The sequence below is a fragment of the Camelina sativa genome, chromosome 11 (genome assembly GCF_030686135.1).
Source record: "Camelina sativa cultivar CO46 ecotype springtype chromosome 11, ASM3068613v1".
In the NCBI taxonomy this organism is placed as follows: Eukaryota; Viridiplantae; Streptophyta; class Magnoliopsida; order Brassicales; family Brassicaceae; genus Camelina; species Camelina sativa.
In genome coordinates this window covers 4,644,858-4,665,225 of record NC_141890.1, presented here as the reverse complement: position 1 = coordinate 4,665,225, position 20,368 = coordinate 4,644,858, and the positions used below count along the sequence as shown (strand labels likewise).

General features: G+C 39.3%; 5 protein-coding genes and 1 non-coding gene across 13 annotated transcripts; 2 read left to right on the top strand and 4 right to left on the bottom strand.

The window, feature by feature from the left end:
• The first annotated feature begins 169 nt into the window (after positions 1 to 169).
• LOC104727644 (uncharacterized) lies at positions 170 to 7,977 on the top strand. 4 transcript variants are annotated; one of them, XM_087473201.1, is made up of 23 exons: positions 170 to 383; positions 615 to 1,256; positions 1,332 to 1,862; positions 1,937 to 2,331; positions 2,543 to 3,182; positions 3,259 to 3,345; positions 3,507 to 3,553; positions 3,643 to 3,752; positions 3,869 to 3,969; positions 4,143 to 4,235; positions 4,521 to 4,607; positions 4,741 to 4,824; positions 5,339 to 5,407; positions 5,542 to 5,601; positions 5,689 to 5,760; positions 5,888 to 5,995; positions 6,082 to 6,158; positions 6,392 to 6,475; positions 6,637 to 6,748; positions 6,825 to 6,914; positions 7,178 to 7,243; positions 7,339 to 7,434; positions 7,638 to 7,977. In XM_087473201.1, the coding sequence occupies exons 1-23, from the start codon at positions 297 to 299 to the stop codon at positions 7,779 to 7,781; spliced, it is 3,882 nt and encodes a 1,293-aa protein (XP_087329327.1). In that variant the 5' UTR covers positions 170 to 296; the 3' UTR covers positions 7,782 to 7,977. The 4 variants fall into 4 exon arrangements, with proteins under 4 accessions (XP_087329327.1, XP_087329330.1, XP_087329328.1 ...); XM_087473204.1 differs by having other exon boundaries at positions 242 to 383; positions 1,335 to 1,862; positions 1,940 to 2,331; XM_087473202.1 differs by having other exon boundaries at positions 242 to 383; positions 1,335 to 1,862.
• A 67-nt stretch (positions 7,978 to 8,044) lies between these two features.
• Positions 8,045 to 11,681, bottom strand: LOC104721716 (U-box domain-containing protein 35-like). Of its 3 annotated transcripts, none has more exons than XM_087473205.1 (10): positions 11,210 to 11,681; positions 11,012 to 11,115; positions 10,806 to 10,927; positions 10,514 to 10,716; positions 10,349 to 10,409; positions 9,972 to 10,269; positions 9,782 to 9,883; positions 9,269 to 9,697; positions 8,423 to 9,183; positions 8,045 to 8,333 (listed from the first exon to the last, which is right to left on the bottom strand). In XM_087473205.1, the coding sequence occupies exons 1-10, from the start codon at positions 11,415 to 11,417 to the stop codon at positions 8,324 to 8,326; spliced, it is 2,298 nt and encodes a 765-aa protein (XP_087329331.1). In that variant the 5' UTR covers positions 11,418 to 11,681; the 3' UTR covers positions 8,045 to 8,323. The 3 variants fall into 3 exon arrangements, with proteins under 3 accessions (XP_087329331.1, XP_087329333.1, XP_087329332.1); XM_087473207.1 differs by having other exon boundaries at positions 8,449 to 9,183; positions 11,210 to 11,569; XM_087473206.1 differs by lacking the exon at positions 8,045 to 8,333 and having other exon boundaries at positions 8,377 to 9,183; positions 11,210 to 11,561.
• A 197-nt stretch (positions 11,682 to 11,878) lies between these two features.
• On the bottom strand, positions 11,879 to 14,189 carry LOC104721715 (putative nucleoredoxin 3). The gene is made up of 4 exons (XM_010439761.3): positions 13,897 to 14,189; positions 13,348 to 13,500; positions 12,776 to 13,255; positions 11,879 to 12,688 (listed from the first exon to the last, which is right to left on the bottom strand). The coding sequence occupies exons 2-4, from the start codon at positions 13,450 to 13,452 to the stop codon at positions 12,095 to 12,097; spliced, it is 1,179 nt and encodes a 392-aa protein (XP_010438063.2). The 5' UTR covers positions 13,453 to 13,500; positions 13,897 to 14,189; the 3' UTR covers positions 11,879 to 12,094.
• A 190-nt stretch (positions 14,190 to 14,379) lies between these two features.
• LOC104721714 (putative LRR receptor-like serine/threonine-protein kinase At4g31250) lies at positions 14,380 to 17,262 on the bottom strand. Its single transcript, XM_010439759.3, has 3 exons — positions 16,414 to 17,262; positions 15,361 to 16,035; positions 14,380 to 15,283 (listed from the first exon to the last, which is right to left on the bottom strand). Exons 1-3 carry the CDS (start codon positions 17,087 to 17,089, stop codon positions 14,610 to 14,612), a joined length of 2,025 nt encoding a protein of 674 aa, XP_010438061.1. The 5' UTR covers positions 17,090 to 17,262; the 3' UTR covers positions 14,380 to 14,609.
• A 544-nt stretch (positions 17,263 to 17,806) lies between these two features.
• Positions 17,807 to 17,879, top strand: TRNAR-ACG (transfer RNA arginine (anticodon ACG)). Its single transcript has one exon. It is a non-coding gene; the product is annotated as a tRNA-Arg (tRNA).
• An 18-nt stretch (positions 17,880 to 17,897) lies between these two features.
• On the bottom strand, positions 17,898 to 20,062 carry LOC104721712 (uncharacterized). 3 transcript variants are annotated; one of them, XM_010439758.3, is made up of 3 exons: positions 19,762 to 20,062; positions 18,812 to 19,266; positions 17,898 to 18,475 (listed from the first exon to the last, which is right to left on the bottom strand). In XM_010439758.3, exons 1-3 carry the CDS (start codon positions 19,863 to 19,865, stop codon positions 18,042 to 18,044), a joined length of 993 nt encoding a protein of 330 aa, XP_010438060.2. In that variant the 5' UTR covers positions 19,866 to 20,062; the 3' UTR covers positions 17,898 to 18,041. The 3 variants fall into 3 exon arrangements, with proteins under 3 accessions (XP_010438060.2, XP_010438058.1, XP_010438059.1); XM_010439756.2 differs by having other exon boundaries at positions 18,812 to 19,283; positions 19,762 to 19,857; XM_010439757.3 differs by having other exon boundaries at positions 18,812 to 19,283; positions 19,690 to 19,801.
• Positions 20,063 to 20,368: the final 306 nt, after the last annotated feature.

Sequence of the window (20,368 nt, the reverse complement as noted above, 5' to 3'; positions counted from 1 at the left end):
GAAGACGCTTGGATCCGGATGTCTTATTTGGGCCACGAAGCCCGAATACTCGACCCGCAATCTATTTTGACTAAAGCAGATGACCGACCCGAGATCCAATTAACCCTGATCCATACCCGACCCGGGATATTAAGCAGATAAACCCCAGAGAGAGACTGAGTAAACCCTTAAGAATCTCTCCGCCATTAAACGAAAACTCTTTCTTCTTTCTTCTGCTCGATAATTTTATGAAAAGCTACGGAATCACTCTCCGCCGTACGATTTGAAAAGTTTCTGAATCAAGCAGAGTATTCTCAATGCAGAGAACCATCTCTCTTGCCGCTGCTAAGTCTTCTTCTTCTTCTTCGACTTCTGTTCTATCTCTTCGTCCTCTCATGGCTAAGGTTTGTGTTTTCGACTCTTCCCGCTGATAGGGATACTGAATTGTTAGATTCTCGATTTAATGTTTTCTTCTTTATGGCTAAATTATTATACTTTCGTCCTTCTAGTATTGAAATGGAGTCGAATTCGTTTCTTTGAAACTTCAATTTGTTGTTTATATTATGTATAAGCGTTTGAAAATTCATCAGTATAACACATGGAGATTACTTGTGTTTTCTTTGTTGTTGTTGCAGTTGCAGTGCAGGGCGATTCAGAATTTCCCAGCTTGCTCTTCCTCTTCAGTAGCTCGGGTCGATAGAGTATATAGAAATGTATCTCAGCTTCAGTTTAAAAGGGAAACTGCAAGTTGTCTTAAGTTAGCTTCTGCACTTCCTTCGCATCTAAGTCTTCTTGGTTCCCTTAGTTATGCAGCACACTGGAGCACTTCGACTTCTAGGTGCTTTGGAAATAGTTTCAGACCGTTGACGAGGAGATATCTTTCTCAAGTCCTTAATACTGGAACTAAGGATAGCGTTGTTGGTGGTGTTGAAAAGTTTGGTGAGAATAAAATAGGTTTCAAGAAATTTAATAAGAAGTGGAAGAAGCATAAGGTTTTGGCTTCCACAAAAGCTGAAGTGGTGGCTTCTACTGAATCAGTTGCTGGAGATGTTAACAATGGCATCAAGGTGGAACTTTCAACTGTATCTTCACCTGCTAGCAATGCTAAGCAAGCCTCTACTGTCAAAACAAAACAGCGGCCAAAGATCAAGAAAGTCCAAGATAAATCTTCATCAACGGAATCGATTTTGGAGGCTGTCCCTGTAGAAGAGAGTTTGAAAAGTGGTCCCAAGCCAAGACATTCTGGTTCCAGGAATCGGAATTCTTCATCTGCTGAGGTATTAAACTTGTAAATTTTTGGGAAAACATAGAGTTTTACTCTTTCTTATATCACCTAACAGTACAGTTCTCAGAAGGAGGTGGCAACAAATCCTACTGTGGAGGGGCCCAAAAGTTCTACTCCATCAAATTCCAAGTCGGAACAACAGCATTGGAACTCAACAAAAGCAGGCAATGCACAAAAACAGGAGCTAGGTGGGAAATATTCTTCTCAACTCCCCAATACTGGAACTAAGGATAACATCGTTGGTGGCGATGACAAGGCTGGTGGAAATAAATTAGGTTTCAAGAAATTTAATAAGACCCGAAAGAAGCTTAATGTCTTGGCTTCCTCGGAAGCTGAAGTGATGACTTCTATTGAACCAGTTATTGGTGATGGTAGCAGTGGCATCAAGGTGGAACTATCTTCTGCAGCGTCACCTGCTAGTAGTGGTAATCAAGTCACTACTATCAAAACAAAACGGCCCCCTAAAAGCAAGAAAGCCGAAGATAAATCTTCTTCAGTTGTACCAGTTTTGGAGGCGGACTCTCTTGAAGAGAGTCCGAAAAGTGTTCTCAAGCCAAAACATTCTGGTTCTGGAAATCGGAAGTCGTCATCTGCTACGGTATTAATATTTAATATTTTTAGTAACATAATAGTCTTAACCTTGCTTAGTTTACCTAACAGTACAGTTCTCAGAAGGAGGTGGCAAAAAATCCCACTGTGGAGGAGCCCAGAATTCCTGCTCCATCAAATTCCAAGTCGAAAAAACCGCATAAAGCAAGCAATGCACCTAAACAGAAGCTGGTCCCTCAACACATGAAGAACACCATAGAGCATCGAGGTCAAAATGCATCTAAACCGCTTTATCCGCCAAGTGGAAAATCTGTTATTGTCGTTGAGTCAGTCACAAAAGCAAAGATTATTCAGGGTTATCTTGGTGACATGTATGAGGTTTTGCCAAGTTATGGTCATATCAGGGACCTGGCCGCAAGGTCTGGTTCAGTGAGGCCAGATGATGATTTTAGCATGGTTTGGGAAGTTCCATCTTCTGCCTGGACTCATATTAAGAGCATAAAAGTGGCATTAAATGGGTACGGTTTCTTGCTATTTCACTACTTTATAAATTCGCTGTTACTGTTATCGTCTATTCCATAGTTTTAGAATAATTTCCGGGTGTGACATTGGGCTGTCTAGCTATTGAGATTTGTGACTGGTTCAAGCTTCAGATGATATGAACTACTTCTTTCCTATGGTTTTTCTGATTGTGCTTCTCTATCTCATTTTGTTTACCTTATTCCTCAGAGCTGAAAATTTGATTCTTGCGTCGGATCCAGATCGTGAAGGAGAGGCAATTGCCTGGCACATCATAGAGATGTTGCAGCAGCAGGGTGCCTTAGATGAAAGTATGACAGTAGCAAGGGTTGTTTTCCATGAAATAACTGAGTCAGCAATAAAAAGTGCACTTCAGTCCCCACGAGAAATTGACGGGGACTTGGTACATGCTTATCTTGCACGGCGTGCTCTTGATTATCTAATCGGATTTAATATTTCACCAGTACTTTGGAGGAAACTACCAGGTTGCCCGTCAGCTGGGCGAGTCCAGTCCGCTGCTTTGGCTCTTGTATGTGATAGAGAAAGTGAAATTGACGGATTTAAGCCTCAGGAGTACTGGAGTGTAGGAATCAAAGTGCAAGGGAAAGATAATTCAGCCACATTTTCAGCTCACTTAACCAGTTTAGATTCAAAAAGGTTAAATCAGCTTTCTATCAGCTCTGAAGCCAATGCACAGGACATTGAGCAAAGGATCAGATCTGAAGGTTTTTTAGTGAAGGGCACTAAAAAAAGCACTACACGGAAAAATCCACCAACTCCGTACATAACATCAACCCTTCAGCAGGATGCTGCTAATAAATTGCATTTTTCAACAGCAAATACCATGAGAGTTGAGAAACTGAAACCTTTTACTTTTTCGTTCACTTCTCATTGACTGCATATTCTGATAATAAAGTACACTGCAGCTCGCTCAAAAACTATATGAGGGCGTCCAACTGTCCGATGGTAAATCAACCGGTCTTATAACATACATGCGGACGGATGGTTTACATGTGGGTGATCTCTTTAATTGTGTATTTTCTGCTATGGGCATTCTTTTTGTTTTGATTTTCCAGAAATTGGTTTTCTGACTGATTCATCTTGCTATCTGTTACAACTTCACTTTGATTTTCCCTGATTTGTTCCGTTTTTCATTTGTTTTTGTTCCCATCAGATAGCTGATGAAGCTATCAAAGATATACAGTCCTTGGTGACAGAAAGGTAAGGCATATAAATGCATCTGTGAAATTATTCTATGTTAGTCAGTGTGACTCGAGAAAACTGTAGCAACTATTACTTATTATCTGCAGGTATGGGAAGAATTATACATCAGATAGTCCTCGTAAATATTTCAAAAAGGTTAAGAACGCTCAGGAGGCCCATGAAGCTATTAGACCTACCGATATACGTAGATTACCGTGTAAGTAAATAATTTACCATGCTTCCGTAAGATTTGTGGATTTATATTAGTCATCATCAATAATTTACCATATGATTTACTGTCGTAACTCTCAATATTTTTCTATGCATTTCCAGCAATGATTGCTAGCCTGCTTGACGCTGATTCTTTAAAACTATATACCTTGATATGGTCACGAGCTGTAGCATGTCAGATGGAGCCTGCTTCCATTGCGCAGGTAATATATGTGCTACTTTTCACTTCAAATCATGCGTATAGTGTCAAGTAGGTTCTTACTGAGAGAAAGAAAGGAAAAATGAGAGTATGTAACTGTATTTTCCCATCTATCGGGTATTGATTAATGAATCTTTAATATATCTACAATTATTTCCTGATTCTTTTCTTTGGCAGATACAACTTGATATTGGAAATGCCTCTGAATCCATTATCTTCAGATCATCATGCTCAAAAGTCGAATTCCTTGGATACCAGGCAGTTTACGAGGTACAACCTATTTCATATTAACGTTGTTTACCTGGCAGTTATATCATTAGGTGGGTTTATAATGTCTCACATGTGCTGATGATTCCCTAGATTTGGCTTTAGGAGCAATTCTTCGTAAAAAGGTTCCTTCATATTGCTGTGATTGTCATCTGCATGTTTGTTTTGACAGAGCTTTTTGCCTATTGTGGATTTTTTATATTGTTTGATATCAGCTAATGCTTGATCCTTCTTCTCTTTGGATATGTGCTAAAGTTGTTTTTGTTATTTCTCCTGGTGATATTGTAGGATCCTGAAGCTAAAGCAATCAAAAATAAAGATGAGGATCAGAATAGAGAGCGTGAAGAAACTTTTGAAACTCTCAGTTTGTTAAAGGTACCATTTATAATAACACAACCTTGTTCTTTTCAGCTGAGCTTTGTACCGTGGTTTCATTTTCTTTCTGGCTGTAATTTTTTCTTTCATTAGAAAATACTGGACCTTTATTTGGTCTTCCTACTCTTGTTAGGATGGGGATCTGCTACATATTGGTGAAGTGGAGCTCAAGCAGCACTATACTCAGCACTCACAACGCTATTCTGAGGGGTCTCTGGTATAGCACTCCCATTTCCTTTGTGTCAAAAGTTTTAAGATCCAGTTCTACAATATGTTAATATTAGTGTAGGTTCTTTCTGGAATTAGCGGTCATGGTGATTTAGTTTCTATAGTCAAAGTGGAAGGGACATGATTAGGAAGATGAGAAGAGGACACTGACACAATTTTTTTTCCAAAGATGATCTGTCCTTTTGCCTTGTTTCTTTATAAAAATCTTACTTAATTTTCTTAAGTCAGGATTCAATTAATCAGGAGACGTGTAAGGAAATCTGACACTTCACATTTTAGTCTTTATTAGCTCATTTCCTGTTCAACTAGATTGCTTTTACTGAAGCTTCCAAACAATGCTTTCATTATTCTTGAAGTTAAGCATTGATCTTAAACAGTTCAAATGATAAGGAGTTTCTTTTTGTATGAGTGCTGAATCTGGTTGTTGTGCAGACATGAGGCTGAGATTTTTTACTGCCTCCAGGTTTCACGATACATAATTTGTATGTTTTAATGTATTTCAGATTAAAAAGCTCGAGGAGCTCGGGATAGGTAGACCCTCGACGTATGCATCTATATTTAGAGTTTTACAGGTATGTGCGTATTGAACGAGTGCTTCTTTTTCTTGCTGAATGTTAAGATGTTCTCCCGTTCTCTGAAGTTAGCAATACCCATCCTTTCATGTGAGGCATAGACTGGCAGCATTTTGACTTTTACTTTTTTACAGGACAGAAAATACCTAACAATAAAGAGTAGAGCCTTGTATCCGGAATTCCGTGGGAGGATGGTATTTTCCTAAAAAAATGATCTCACTAATTGATGATTTAGATATCAACCATCACAACGTAACCTAACCTCTGAATTATCTTTCCAGGTTTCAGCTTTTCTTAGCAACTACTTCACTGAGATCACAGACTATAGCTTTACTGCTGATATGGAGACTGAGGTGGGTATTTAGTTTATTCTTCACTTGACTCTCTGTTAACTATAGCAGTTTCTACATTTGCATAGTTATCTTCCAATATTTCAAAATGAGATACTCAATTTTTCCTTATGAATTATTATCCTTTCAGCTTGATAACGTTTCTGGTGGTGTAACTGAATGGAAAGGTCTCCTAAGAGACTACTGGACACGATTCAGTGCGTATTGTAAACGTGTTGAAAATGTCCAACGCCCACAGGTACCTTCTTACAATAATGAACTCTGGAAGTCTACTTTCGTTCTACAGTTCTCTCGTTAGTTTATTACATTATCATACATTTGCAGGTGGAGAAAATGTTGGAAAAAAAATATGAGGACTTTCTGTTTTCTTTCCTTCCTGGTCCCAGTAGGACATGCCCAAGGTCTGCATACCATTTTTATCTGCTACTTAATCAAAGTTAGAAATGCTAATCAATTTCAGGATAGAGCTTCTGGTTCAGAATTTGAAGAAACCCATGCTTTCATATAAGGCTGCCCATGCTAAATATATTTTCTCGTTAGTGATGTACAGAGGAGGCCTAAATAAGACGCAAAGTTCCATCATAGTATAAATGAGTGTATGTTGACCCTTATTGGGCTTCTTTCCATGTTTCAGTTGTATGGAAGGCACCTTAAGTTTCAAAGTAAGTAAGTTTGGTACGGGGTATTTCATCGGTTGTGATCATTACCCTTCATGCAAGTAAGTCGCAGGCTGTTGAGTCTCTAACTTTTTTTACACCTGAGATGCTTACTTATGTATTCTCTCTCCATCATATTTTACCTGTTAAGTTTTTCTTTGAATTTTTTATCTATCTATATTATTTATACGGTCACTGATATAATTGGAGCTTTCATATACAGGTTCGTTGCTAGAACGCTTTATGGAGAGGATGAAGATGAAGATGATCCTCCCAAGAGTACCTGCGTAGAAGAGCCCAAATTGCTGGGTCTTCATCCCAATACCAGTGAAAAGGTCTCGCTGTTCTGACTCTTTTCTGTTGACAATTTTTCTTATAAATTTAATTTGCCGAATCCATTTCCTTGTTCAGGTTATTTTGAAATGTGGCCCCTATGGGCATTATGTACAGCTCGGTGAAGATAAAAAAGGGCACTTACCAAAACGAGCAAATGCATCCCATGTATGTTGGAGTTTTTATCAGTTAAAATTATATGTGTTAAACTTATCGGTTAAAATTATATATATGTTGGAGTTTTTATCAGATAAAACAGGGCACTTACCAAAACGAGCAAATGCAGCCCATGTATATATATATATATGTTTCTCTTCTTACATAAATGAAGCCATATTGATTACACGTCCAGTGCGCATATGTGTTCCATTTATGTCCTGGTTAATGCTTACCTTTTTTAACTGATATTTCTCCTGCAACCTTATTTTCAGATTAAGGATTTGAACTCCATTACGCTTGAAAATGCTCTTGAATTATTACGCTATCCTCTGACACTGGTAAGATTAATATAACGGTTAAAGTTATTGCATTTCTAGCTGGGCTAATTCAACATTTTGAAATGCTGACGACTTGGTGTGTGATTTTTGACCAGGGAACCCACCCTGACGATGGACAGCTTGTGCATTTGAGGCTTAGTAAATCAGGATTTACTGTTAAACATCGCCGCACGATGGCTACTGTTCCAAAGGTATAGTTGTTTACTGTTGTATGATACCTTCTTAGAGTATGATATAGGTAGAATAAGAGGAGTATTTATTACGAGATGTTGGTGCTATATTGATATGGATATAAGGTATCCACAATATGCTAGGATCTATTGTTTTTCTATGTTATGTAAATGAGTTAAAGTTTTGTCATTTTCATTGAGGATAATAACTTGGTACTTCGCAGAACATGGAACCAGGTGATGTTACTTTAGAGAAAGCAATAAAGCTCTTGAATGGCAAAAATGCGAGAAAGAGTGGCAGACCACTTAATAAGAGTATCCCGTCTGAGGAAGAGAAAGGAGATGAAGAAGTTGTGGAAGCGATGTAATCTAATCCACAACGTGCCGCATGCGAATAAACAATTGGTTCGTGAGCTTTACATAGATGGAGAAGAGCATTAGCTTTGACGAAGACTATTTTATTCTTTTTGGTAATCAGAGTAATAATGGTAACAGAAAAGATGGGACATTGATGTAAAATCATTACAAATTTATTAATGATATAAAAGTATCCATTCGTTTTAAGATTATGGTAGTGTTATAGAAGTTGATGTATTTTGTGTTATAGAAGTTGGCTTTTATGTAAGAGAAGTTGCAGGAAAAAAAAAAGTTTCATCATTGAATTTCCTCAATCCTGAGCTAGATGGTAAGTTAACTATAATCATTTGTACAATCTGAACATTTTCTACGAGGGAAAGACACTAGTGTATTATACAGTGAGCATGCAAATTCAGTTGGCCGTTTTATTAGCATGTATTACTGATTGCAATTGTATCCTCTTTGTATCTTTTTCTTGTGCAGATCAGTTTGTCAGTCACAACAAAACGTGAGACTTCGGGGGTTACCCGAGGCCTGGTGACAGAAGCACCATTCATCTATTCCTGCAAACGGATATTGGAGACGAAAGCGAGTTGAGTAAATGGATTCGAGTTTGGAATGCATATCTTATTATTGGTTTATCAGTTCTCACAACTTGGGGGAAGAAGTTTGACTAACGGTGGGGGTTGGTCCGGGGCTGTTAATGACTACTGCAGACTGGGTTGATTCTTCAGCAAGTACTCTTAATCTGTTGAGCTCTGGCAAGATAACTTTGGAAAGATCAGGTCTGTCTTTTCGCCTTATCTCTGCGCACTTGAGAGCCAACTTGGCAAACTCTGTTGTGTCTTCAAGAGGCCAATCAGACACAGCAGGATCGAGCAAATCTTTCAAATTCCCCTTCTCGAGGGCTCTTCCGACATAATGAGTTAAACCCATAGGTGGTTTTGCTGTTATTAACTGCAGAAACATAATGCCTAACGAATAAATGTCAGATTTCACACCTAGCATACCCGTCTGCTGATACTCTGGGTCGATATAGCAAAACGTGCCAGCAGTTGATGTCATGCGGTATTGTGTCACGGTGTTTGCAACGGATGCAGGGACCAGCCTAGCCAAGCCAACATCAGCAACCTTGCTGACAAAGTTGCGGTCTAGTAAGATATTTGCTGGTTTGAGATCACGGTGAACCAATGGTTCTGGTTTAGTCTGGTGGAGGAACAACAGTACAGTGCCGATCTCTGCTGCAATTCTGAATCTTGTTTGCCAAGAGAGGGCCGGGCTGTCTCCTTGTCTGAAAAGACGGTCTTCTAAACTCCCATTAGCCATGAATTCATACACTAAGCATCCACATTCGGGGCAAGCTCCAAGCAGAAGAACCATGTTAGGGTGCCTCATGCTGCTTAACACTTCAACCTGTGTTTAATTGATAAAGAGCACTTGATTAAAGTCAGATACCAAGAATGAACCTGAGGAGTTTAAATTTTTTCAGAGACTTCACCTCTTGCTGAAACTGTGACCTGCCTTGAGCTGCATCTGGGCGCAAAGCTTTCACAGCCACAGGTGTGTGATCCAGATAACACTTGTAGACAGGTCCATAACCGCCTTCTCCGATCTTGTACTTCTCATCAAAGAACTCTGTTGCATCTTCAATCTCCTCGATGGAGTACTTTCTGTATCTGACTTCTGATTTTGCTAAAGCATGCACGGCTTTTGTTCTCGCCTCTGATTCCTTGAGAGCTTTCATTTCTGCATTGACTCTCTTTCGGGACTCGATCTCAGCAATCCTTTGAGCTGCTTCAGCAGCTTCCATTGCTGCTTTGGACTTTGCTTTCTCCTTCTCGGCAATGGCTAATGCAGCTTCCTCTGCAATCTTTGCCTCTTCGAACTTCCGTTCTTCTTCTAACTTCCAGCGTTGAAGCTCTGTTGCCTGCAGGTTCAACAATTCGCTTTTGAATCCTTATCGTAGGAACTGAGAAACAACAATAAAGCAACACTACTCAAACTATTATACCTTATGTTTTGCTGTGAGAGCTTCTTTGCAAGCTGTACTGTACATTTCCATTGTTTGTTTCAGCTCCAGTTTAAGCCTCCTCATCTCAGCCTCTACATCATCCTGGTTACAAATCTCAGCCATAAAACCTCTTTCATCTAGCAGTTCCTAGTAAGTAACCCGAAAAAGGAGATTCATAGATTAGTCTTACCACTCCTTGTGAAGCCGATGAAAACCTTTCATTCTCAAACGAGCCTGTTGAGAAAGCATTTGGTGAGCTTATATCCATTGACCTCCGTCCAATGGTCATCGACTCAAAGCTACCATAGTCAACGTCTGAGAAATTTGATAGCCTTGGAGGAGTACGGTTTGGATCCTGATTGTCATACAAAGAAAGAGAGGTGCGCTCAATGCTTGGTCTTCCAGAGCTGTTGAAGGATACATCAGAATCCAGGATTGATAGGTCTCCATATGATCTCCCATTCAAGCCTCGTCTAGTGTAGGGTGGCCTGTTTTCAACCAAGAACTTTCATCGTCTAAGTCATGATTCTCTGAGCATGTCAAATGGAAAACAAGAGTGATACGCACCTGAAGGAATCTGATTGATCGTCAAGGGATCTGCGATGCGACTCAAATGACTGTCTCTCAGCTACCGGAAACCAAAATATATGAATATAGTCAGAAATGTTTCAGTATTCTGCAGGAGATTGACATGTGAAAGAATCACTTTGAAAAGCTTTGTTTTTTTAAAACCTCTTGTGTTAGTAGTTGCAGGTAACGGTGGATGTGGCTTTAAGCTAGCCTGTTGAAGCTGCATGCGTAATGGAGAAACAGAGGGCGCAGCACGAGAAGCTGTTTTCTTTGTTGAAAGCTTTCCTTTGGTTATGACATAAACTGTGCAAAAATCAGGTGCAGTCTTCGTGATGGTTCCTGGAATATCTAAAGGTTTGTTGAACCTGCAGAGTCAATAAGACTCAAGTTTTGGCATCTGATCCACCATTTCTGGTTAAAAGATATCACAGCAAAGAGAAAAGATTAAACACACCTGAGAAAGCCACCTTTTGAGGAAGAACCAACCACCAATACCTCAATGACAACCTGATTTGCATATTCGACTAAAGCTTTCGCCACATCTGACTCCTCCAATAACACATCTTTGCATTGTATCTGAACAAGTTCCATTTCAAGAAAGCACATAATAAGAGACAGAGCAGAGGTAGATTTGTATATTACGTAAGATTGGAGACTCACATCTTTACGTGAACAGAGGCAACGAAAGGGAAGGAACAACTGTTTATAAGAGCCTTCTGGTTCCCCACACACCAATGAAGAATCACCATTTGTTTGGCTCATCTCTGAAAGATACAAACCCATCAGCTACCGAGAAAGGAAACAAGAATCATAAAAGAAGCATAAGGAACCAGAAACAGAGAAGATATAGGTTTTTACTAGCAGAGTTTGAGTTAATAGAAGGGTTTGAAGATAAAGAGGAACCCCGAGGCTTGACATGTACGAGGACGACGGTTTGGCCTTTCTGCAACAAATTATCAACAGCCCATTTCAGAGCAGTTTGGCTGTTTTTGTCTCTGTCTATAGCCACAGCAACCACTCCATCCGTGCCAAATCCTCCGTCTCTGTCCCTCCTGTTCTTCGCCATCCCAATCGAAGAGCACTACGCAGACAGATGTCAATGAACAAAATATATTGGTCTGTTTTCTTTTAGTTCTTGGGTGTGACTCTTTCTAAGAAGATCCGTTTGATTGTTCTTGGTCTGTAATATTGGTAGGAAGGGAAAAGGGGAATGAAGATGAGAGAGAGAGAGAGAGAGAGAGAGAGGTTTCTATAAAAATCCATTGACTCTGCTTCTCTCTCTCTCTTTCTCTCTGTTTTGAGTGCCTCTCCTTCTTCCTCGCCTCTCTTTACTCACATTTCACGTCAATTGTGTTATATAGTTTACCCACAAACAGCTTCTTTTCTTTGCACGCAACAATCTAGAAGATGTTACTAAAAAGTTAGATTACATGCAAATGAAAATTAAATAATTTGACTTTTGTTTGAAAAATTTAAGACTTTCTTTTTCAATATATACTTGCAAGGAAATGTAAATATAGAATATACTTTTGCCAAAAAACGGAATAAATTGTACAAACAGAACATACAATTACAATATTGATCCTAGTAAATTCCTAACTCTGTTTTGAGTTTTGCTTGACAACAACAACAAAAATGAAGAACGTAGTAGGTGTCCATTGACTTTCAGAACATATCAAATCTTCTATTCTTTACTAAATATTACAATATCATTCAGACAAATCACGACGACTATCTCTTTTGCTAAACCAACGATGCTTCTTGTTCTTCCACGCATGTAGGATGAAGATCATAATCGCAATCATCGCAAGAAAATGCCCAAAACCTACCTTGCTTCTTACAGAAATCACACACATACGCTTTCGCCATATCCAGCTTTAGCTCATGTTCGTGCTTCTTATCCTTCACTTTCCTTGGAAACGAATCACCTTCTTTCTTCAAAGAATCTTTTAACTCAGCAATCCTTGATTCCGTGAACGGGAAACTCCTGGATCCATACAACGATACCATCTCTCTCGCGTTTGTGGTCACCGTTTTCTCTTCCGGTCCTATGATGACCAATGCAGGTATGAGTTTGATGTTGAAGATTCTACAAAGATCTTGTCTTCTTCTGTCCTCATAAGGTACTGCAAGCCATGGCATGTTGGTCATGTTGATGTTAAACTCTCTTGAGTCTCTGTCTGTTGAAACTAAGATGACTTCAAAAGAGCCTTTTTCTGTGGTCGCAAGCTCATTGTACACATCTATGAGCTGAGAAGTGAAAGATCGAAAAGGCGGACACCAGTGTGCACCAAAGTACAACCCTATGGTCTTGCCCACAAGTTTAGAAACTAGCACCTGCATAAGGTTTATAAACATACATAATCATCTTGGAACATTTTGATCAGACCAGATATTTGAAGTCTACAAGTCAGTTTTTCTTACTTTACTTCCATTTCTGGAAACAACGTAATTTTGGGACTCGTGTGTAAGGAGTTTCTCCAACTGTCCTCCAATGCGTTTGGACTCATCGATGGCTTTAAGTTCTTCTTTTCTCTTTTTAGTAAAAGGAAATGCCTCCGGACCATAGTCTTCTACTAGACCAATTACATCTTCAGCGACCAAGATATCATCTGAATATAGAGGAACCAGTGACGGGATACGAGAAATTCTGTACTTGTCCCTTAATTTGTTGAGTAGAGTTAAATTGAAAGGAACTGCGAGCCATGGCATGCACCAGAAGTGTTCATAGAATAAAGTCATATCATGATCAAATGAGACAAAGATGATCTCGAGTTCTTCTCCTCGATTCTGAAGATTCCCGTAGAGTTTTACCAGCTCTGGAGTGAAGTCCTTGCAAGGCCTGCACCAGTTTGCAGAGAAGAAGAGACAAATCGTCTTCCCATGAATATACTCCAACGGCACCTGATTGAAATGATCTTATAGTTTAGTATGAAGGACCAGACGAATATATCAATATATATTGCAATATAATAACAGGAGCGCATAAGCGGTACCTCTCCACTATGCGACAAAAGGAACTCAATCCCTTCAGTTGCTAGTATAGAGTAAAGATCACCACTTTCAGGAAACCTAACTTTGTAATCAGCTGATACTGCCATTTAAACTGCAACACCACTATGCTCTTTATACTGCTTCTGCTCAGAAATCTAAACCAATAAGAGAACCATCAAGAACAGGTGCTTTGGCCTTATTGTAGGAGTACACGTTACCAAAAACGGCTCAAGCAAATTCCAACTCGAAAAGCTTTTAAAGAAATGAGCATATGCGTTGTAACTAAGTAAAACTCGTGAAGACTGATATGTTCTACACAGCTCTACAGTTAAACCTGGGTTATTTTTTTCCGGATTACAAAACCCTAAAGTCTATCATCATGAACATATGAGATGATCAAACATACAGTTATATCAAGACCAGTTTCAAAACATTACAAACCCAGAAAAAAAGTTGGAAGGAACATACAACTGAAAACAAATTCTGAAACACGGACTATTTATAACAGGTTTTACAGACGACCACCTGTTGAACAACGAAACTCAACATACCTGATACCAGAGAGATGGAGGGTATAACCTTTGATACGAGGAAAACTAAACAGAAAGTAATTTCAATACAGAGTAGATTGTAACAAGATTTCTACGCAGATTTTTTTTCCTCTCGGTTGATTAAGCTTGTAAATTCCAAGAAAAGGGGATAAAGAAAAATCACATGGGGACAAGGAAATATAAATAGAAAAAAAAAAGATATAAACTTTATTAAGGTCTCTATCAAACGAACTAGTAAAAGTAAATCAAAATATCCTCAAAGAATATACCACCTACAAGGTTACCCAATATCTAAAGCAACAAGCATGTGAAACATTAATTTATATTCTTGCTTATCTCTACACTACATCAGAAAGTGGACAAGTTGAAGAAGAAATGGACTAAAAGACATTCTTTTGCGTCTGGATGATAACAAAATAGGCGCACGAATATAATATTCACAAAATAGGAAAAAGAGCTGAAAGCGTGAAAAAATCAACAAAAGAACAAAAGCTTGAAGCTTAACTCATCAATCATATCTGATAAAACTAGGAAAAAAAAAGAATTGAATGCGAATAACCCTGGCAATTTAAAAAAGAAGGGGTAATTGTCTTTACCTACAAACAAAGACACATACTTTGCTCAACAAATATCAAGAAAACGAGAATTAGATGAAGAAGAAGACTAGTTGTGGAGACCAGAGAGATACCAAGCCTTTTTCAGTTTAAAGCTGTTTACATGAGCGGGAACTCCCCAGTCATAGCTCTTGAAGAACGATGATCACCTTCACTAGCAGTAACGTATGAAGATCGAACACTCTCTTGACCTCCACCTGCATCTCTGTCAACCTCTTCTATTCGATCAACAGCCTCGTGAATCTCAATTCTCTTCTCAATATCCCAATCACAACATCTCAACCCAATCTTGAGCAGCTTCAACATTTGTGCTTCATGTTCTTTCCCTGCTTTCATCTCCTTATCAAACACATCAGCTGTCCACTCTGTTCTCGCTACAGACTCAACCCAAGCAGCTAACTCGTCATCAGCTCCTTTCCCTTGCCGGAGATAATTCGCTGGAAACTTCCCCGTAAGAATCTCAAGAATCAAGATCCCAAGGCTCCACACATCAGACCTCCTCGAAGTCCGATCCTGCTGAGTGAACTCAGGTGCTTTGTAAGCCACCATGAACTGCTGTGACTGATCCCTATTCACCACCGGGACAAGTGCGTAGTCCGTCAAAAGAGGCTCGAAGTTGTGGTCAAGCAACACATTGGAAGATTTGAGATGGCCATGAGGAAGATTCAGATCAGGGAACACTCTATAGAGATAAGCCAAACCTCTCGTAACTCCTCTTACAATCTTGAATCGAATCGGCCAATCCAAAACCACTTGATCTGGTGTTCGATTAGCTGCAAAACAAATCAATCATCAGATGAAAGATGAACAAACAACCAAACAAAACAGAGTAAAGTTTCAATTTTTATACCATGGAGGAGATTAGCGAGGCTTCCATTAGGAATGTAATTAGTAACGAGAAGCTTCTCTTCTTTCCTATAATAGAAAGCTACCAAAGGAAGAAGATTAGGGTGAGACAATCTTCCAATCTTCTTCATATGATCGTAAAACTCTTCTCTCCCGATATTGCTCATAAACCTAAACCGTTTCACAACCACCGCACGGCCACTCGACAAAGCCGCCTTGTACGACGATCCAAATCCGCCGCTTCCGAGAACCTCCGCCGACGCGCGAAGCATATCCTGAAGCGTGAACTTCTCTTGATCATTCCTGACGAAATGTAGCTTCCGTTGATCTCCTCCTCTCTTGTCTTCTTCCGCAGTTCCGACTGATAACGCTCCTGATGTTGCTGTTGAATCTCGCTGCCCAGCTTCGTTGGCTAGCTTCCTGTAGACCTTGGAGTCCTGCGAGCTCTTCTCGCTGTATTGTTGCTCGGTTTGTCCGTAGACTGGGGGGTGAACGTGGACGTGTCCGTGGCTTTGTTCTTGGTTTTTGCCTTGACGGCGGCTGAGAATGCAAACGGAAAGGAAAACAGTAATGAGGACGATGACGGCGAGGACGGTGAGTGCAAGGAGAAACACGGTGAAGAACGGCGGACGAGTGTATCTGCACGGAAGCAAAGGCGCTCCACACAACCCCCTGTTTCCTGTTTTTTAGGCCCAAACCATTTTTTAAATTAATATCTTCATGGCCCATTACTTTACAGGCCCACTAATAAATTAATCCGAATTATTCTGTCAAAACTTTGTATTTTTCAGAAATATTTTGTCAATTTTAATAAGGACGTCAAAAGAAGAAATAAATTCATATTGTAACCATTACATGCAAAATTTAACGTGCTCACTACTCACAAAAGACTCCAAATAAAACCAATCAGTTCAAAATTTCCCATGGATCGTGATTATAATTATAGTCTTAAAAAATCATCGACTATCAAAATATGTGTAAAGAGACTTTTTTAGTTTATTTTTATAGGAAGCTTAAATGTGAATATAGCACAGAAATTAATGAGGATAATGATCACCTGAGAAGAATGTAGGGTTCATGAGGCCGAGAGTAAACGGAATCCGACCTTCTAATCGATTGTTAGCAACGTTAACGGTAACAAGATTCTTCTGTTTAAACGGCGGTAGTTTCCCGGTGAACATGTTGTTCTCAAGATTCAGCTCAGTAAGCTTCGGCAATTTCCCTAACGACTTGGGAATCTCACCGGAAAACAGGTTTCCTTCTAGATGAACCTTCACCAAATCCTTCATTCCATCGAACAAATCACCGTCTACCTCCCCGGAGAACCGGTTATGTGCCAGGTAAAGATGCACAAGCGAGACTAATCCATCGAGTCCACGTGGAATCTTCCCTTCGAAATGGTTGCGCATAAAGCTGACGCTCCTGAGGCGACGCATTGACCCGAGAGCCTGTACGTCAAGCTCCCCGGAGAGGCTCATGTTCTCGAGACGGATAGCGAAAACTGAGCCGTTTGAACACATCACTCCTTTCCATTTAGAGTTGCTTCCTTTCTCTCCTGAGCAAGGAGGTTCGCCGGAGTCCCATCCGCCGAGCGCTGTGGCGTTGACGAGAGATGACTTGAACTTCAAAAGAGCATCAGCGTCACCTTCACCGGATGTAGTAGTAACGGCGAAGCAGCTGACGGCGATTAATAACACAAAGTATACGGTCGAGAACTTGTCATCACGGGTCATTTCTTTGAAAAATATCGAAATTTTGGGGTTTGAGAAGAAGTGTTAAGATTTATATGTCCGAAACTGTTTCTTTGGAAAATTCAAATGAGATGAGTTTTTTTGCCGGAAGAAGGATGAAAGGACGGCTGATGGTGAAATGACAGCAAAGGTCAAGCACACAATCGTTTTCGCCTACAACGTGGAACCAAGTATTGGTACATAAGATTTTCCATGGTGTGTTTACTCATCTAATTTTGTATTATCTGAACTTGATTACGTGTGTTTCTTATGTCTGTGTAAATTTGACTTTTGTACTAGATTTATAAATCTAAATTCTTATTTCTAACAAATTCTTGGATATACATTTAAAAGAAAATCGTAATAGATGTTTTATTAAAATAACATGGAAGTGTTGTCAAAAACACATGAACTGTATAAATTTTATGAAATTTAAATATATTGCCATTCCACATTATTTATTGAGCTAATATCACTAGTTGATAATTTTTGTATTAGTCTAAAATATTGATATATACTCAATCCAAAAAATAGAGTACTTTAATGGATTTTATTTAAGATACATAAACTATAAACATTGGATATATCATATATGCATGGCTTCAAAATTCATGCAATTTTGTTTTCGTTTATTAATTTGTTTTGAATTGGTTCCACGTTCCAACTAGTCCTAGAATGTAACCGTCTAGGAAGGGCATTTCTTCATATCTAGCATAACAAGACTCCATGGCCCAATGGATAAGGCGCTGGTCTACGAAACCAGAGACTCTGGGTTCGATCCCCAGTGGAGTCGATATTTTTTTCACTCTCATTTCTGCCATAGTACTAGCGTTTTCATTCACTACAAGTCTACAACACTGCCAGATTTACATAGTACCAGCGTTTTCATTCACTACAAGTCTACAATACTGTATTACAAGTAGATCAGCGTTTTCATCCAGTTTAATCATTCAAATTAAACTTCACGGAGCCTACCAAGAGTTTTAACAATTTCACTCAGACAAGCGATAAGCTCGTCTCCTTGCTGTCTCACATACTTCAACTTGTCCTTGATACTAATATCATCCCCTGTTTCATTGTCCTTGGCTAGATTCCTACCGACTATCGCATGTATCAAGTCAATTTTATAACTAAGCTTCGCTTGCGTCACTTCTACATCCTCTTCTATGTTCATTGGTTCCTCCTCTTCTTCATCTGTAGATATTTCTTCCGCCGGCTTCTTCTCCTCCTCCATGGTTTTGTTCTGATGGGGATGGGCTGCTTTTGTAGGTTTCTGTTGACTGTATTCCTCGACTCTATATCTCCGTGGCTCTTGTATCTTTGTCTTCTGTGGCGGGATCTCCTTGGTAACCGTTGCTCGCTGTCTTGATCTTTTGGACCCTACATAAGCTGAGTTTTGCAACCAAAGTGTTTCGAGGGGTTAGCAATGACTGATCCGGGTAACATCAAATGGAGCAGTTCACATTTATGCACATCTATTAACCTAAAGATGGTGACTAAGAATAGAGCAATATGAGCAAGAAACCATATGGTAGCTCAGTCACTATAGAGTCTTACGGTGGCACGGGAAGCACCAAAGCAGCAGAGTGTTAACTAAGAAAACTCATCTATGCCTGATCAACTATACCGGACAATTTTCATCATTCTGTATCTCAAAACACAGTGTCTATGTGCTATTTGTTCTAAAGATTTGTAAAAAGGCAAGAGGAGAATAGTGTGATGTACCAAATTCAGCAGTGATATCAACAACGTCGTCCTCTTCCGGATCACTGTCAGACTCAGTACCAGCTTTGTCATCTTGGATCATCACAACCGCACTGACGGCTTCAAAAATCTCTTTATCGACATTCCCCGGGAGATTCAGTAACTTCCTCTTCTCAACACTAAGGGACCAATACGAACGAGCACTGCCTTGGGAACGTGATTCCCACTGCTTGATCTGATTGTAATCAGACAACAAAGAATCCCATTTCCTCCTGCATTGGTTGAGAGTTCTGCGTACATCCAAAGCGTTACAGTTCTCTGAGATCATCGTCCATTTCTGAAAGCTGGACAAAGCATTAGAACAATCCGATTCAACAGCAGCAATCTCATTGACGAGTATCAGACAGTCTTTGACTGTCCAGTCCGGAGCTACTTGAGACCGCAATCTCCGTGAACCCGAAGTTCCTTCATCCATCCTATAAAAAAAAGCTCACTGCAAATTTGGTTGATTAACCTTGTACAGCTACACACATTTAACTACAACAAAATTGTAAATTTGAAACATTAAACACACTTTGTCAAATTGAACAATGACCAAAAATATTTTATATAGTAGTGAGAGGTGCATATGCATGTTCGTCTCTTGCAGACTAGATCAGAACTTAAACAAATAAACAATGAGATTTCATGTTCTTTTTGAGCTGTTTCGACTCAAAAGTATTGTATGAATCCGAGAATAGAAAAACTTAAAAAAAATGGGTAACGATATTCAAAATTCAGGAGCTAAACACATACAAAAAATCCCCAAAAATTGCAGCTAGATTTTTTTTTCAACATTGAAGAATAAAACAAAAATTGATTTGAGCATACGAAATTCGAAGAAGAATCAAGATGCATACGAGGATTACTCAAAACTGGCCAAAGAATGAGCATCAAACAACAGCGAGGGAGAGATGATTTGAGAGCATTACCAGATCGTCGGAAACTGACACGTCGACGCCAGTAGAAGACGGACGACAGAGTCTCGATGATATCTGAATTTAAGTGAAGCCGATGCATCAACAGGCCCAAGCATTTTTAATTTTGATTTTTCGGCCCAAACTATATATAATCAATTTTGACTTCGGCCCAAACTATGATAGTGATATTGTTTATTACAGCCATGTTTGAGTGACGGGTTTCGTTGACGGAGAAAGTCAACGCAAGAACAACCTCTCCTCTCTAGTGTTTGGAGGGTTTCAGCTGGAGGATAATTTGATCCACACTGTATTTGCCTCCTCGAAATATGTTATGGCGTGATTTGCGAACAAACAGTCATGAAAAGGTGTTTAAATAAATTAGTTATCTATCTTAAGCTAAGCTCCAAACATATTATTAGTTTTTTCTTTTTCTTTTTTGTATAGTGACGTTGGTAGTAATGTTAATGTATGTATATGCCTTTGTGTAACAAATACATTTTCACGTTTTTTTTTTTTTTTAATTATTGTAGATCTTTGTTTCCCTCAACGACCAAGCTTCTACAAAATACATTTAAAATTAGCTTAGAATTTTTTATTTTAAAACAATTTGTCTTCCAAC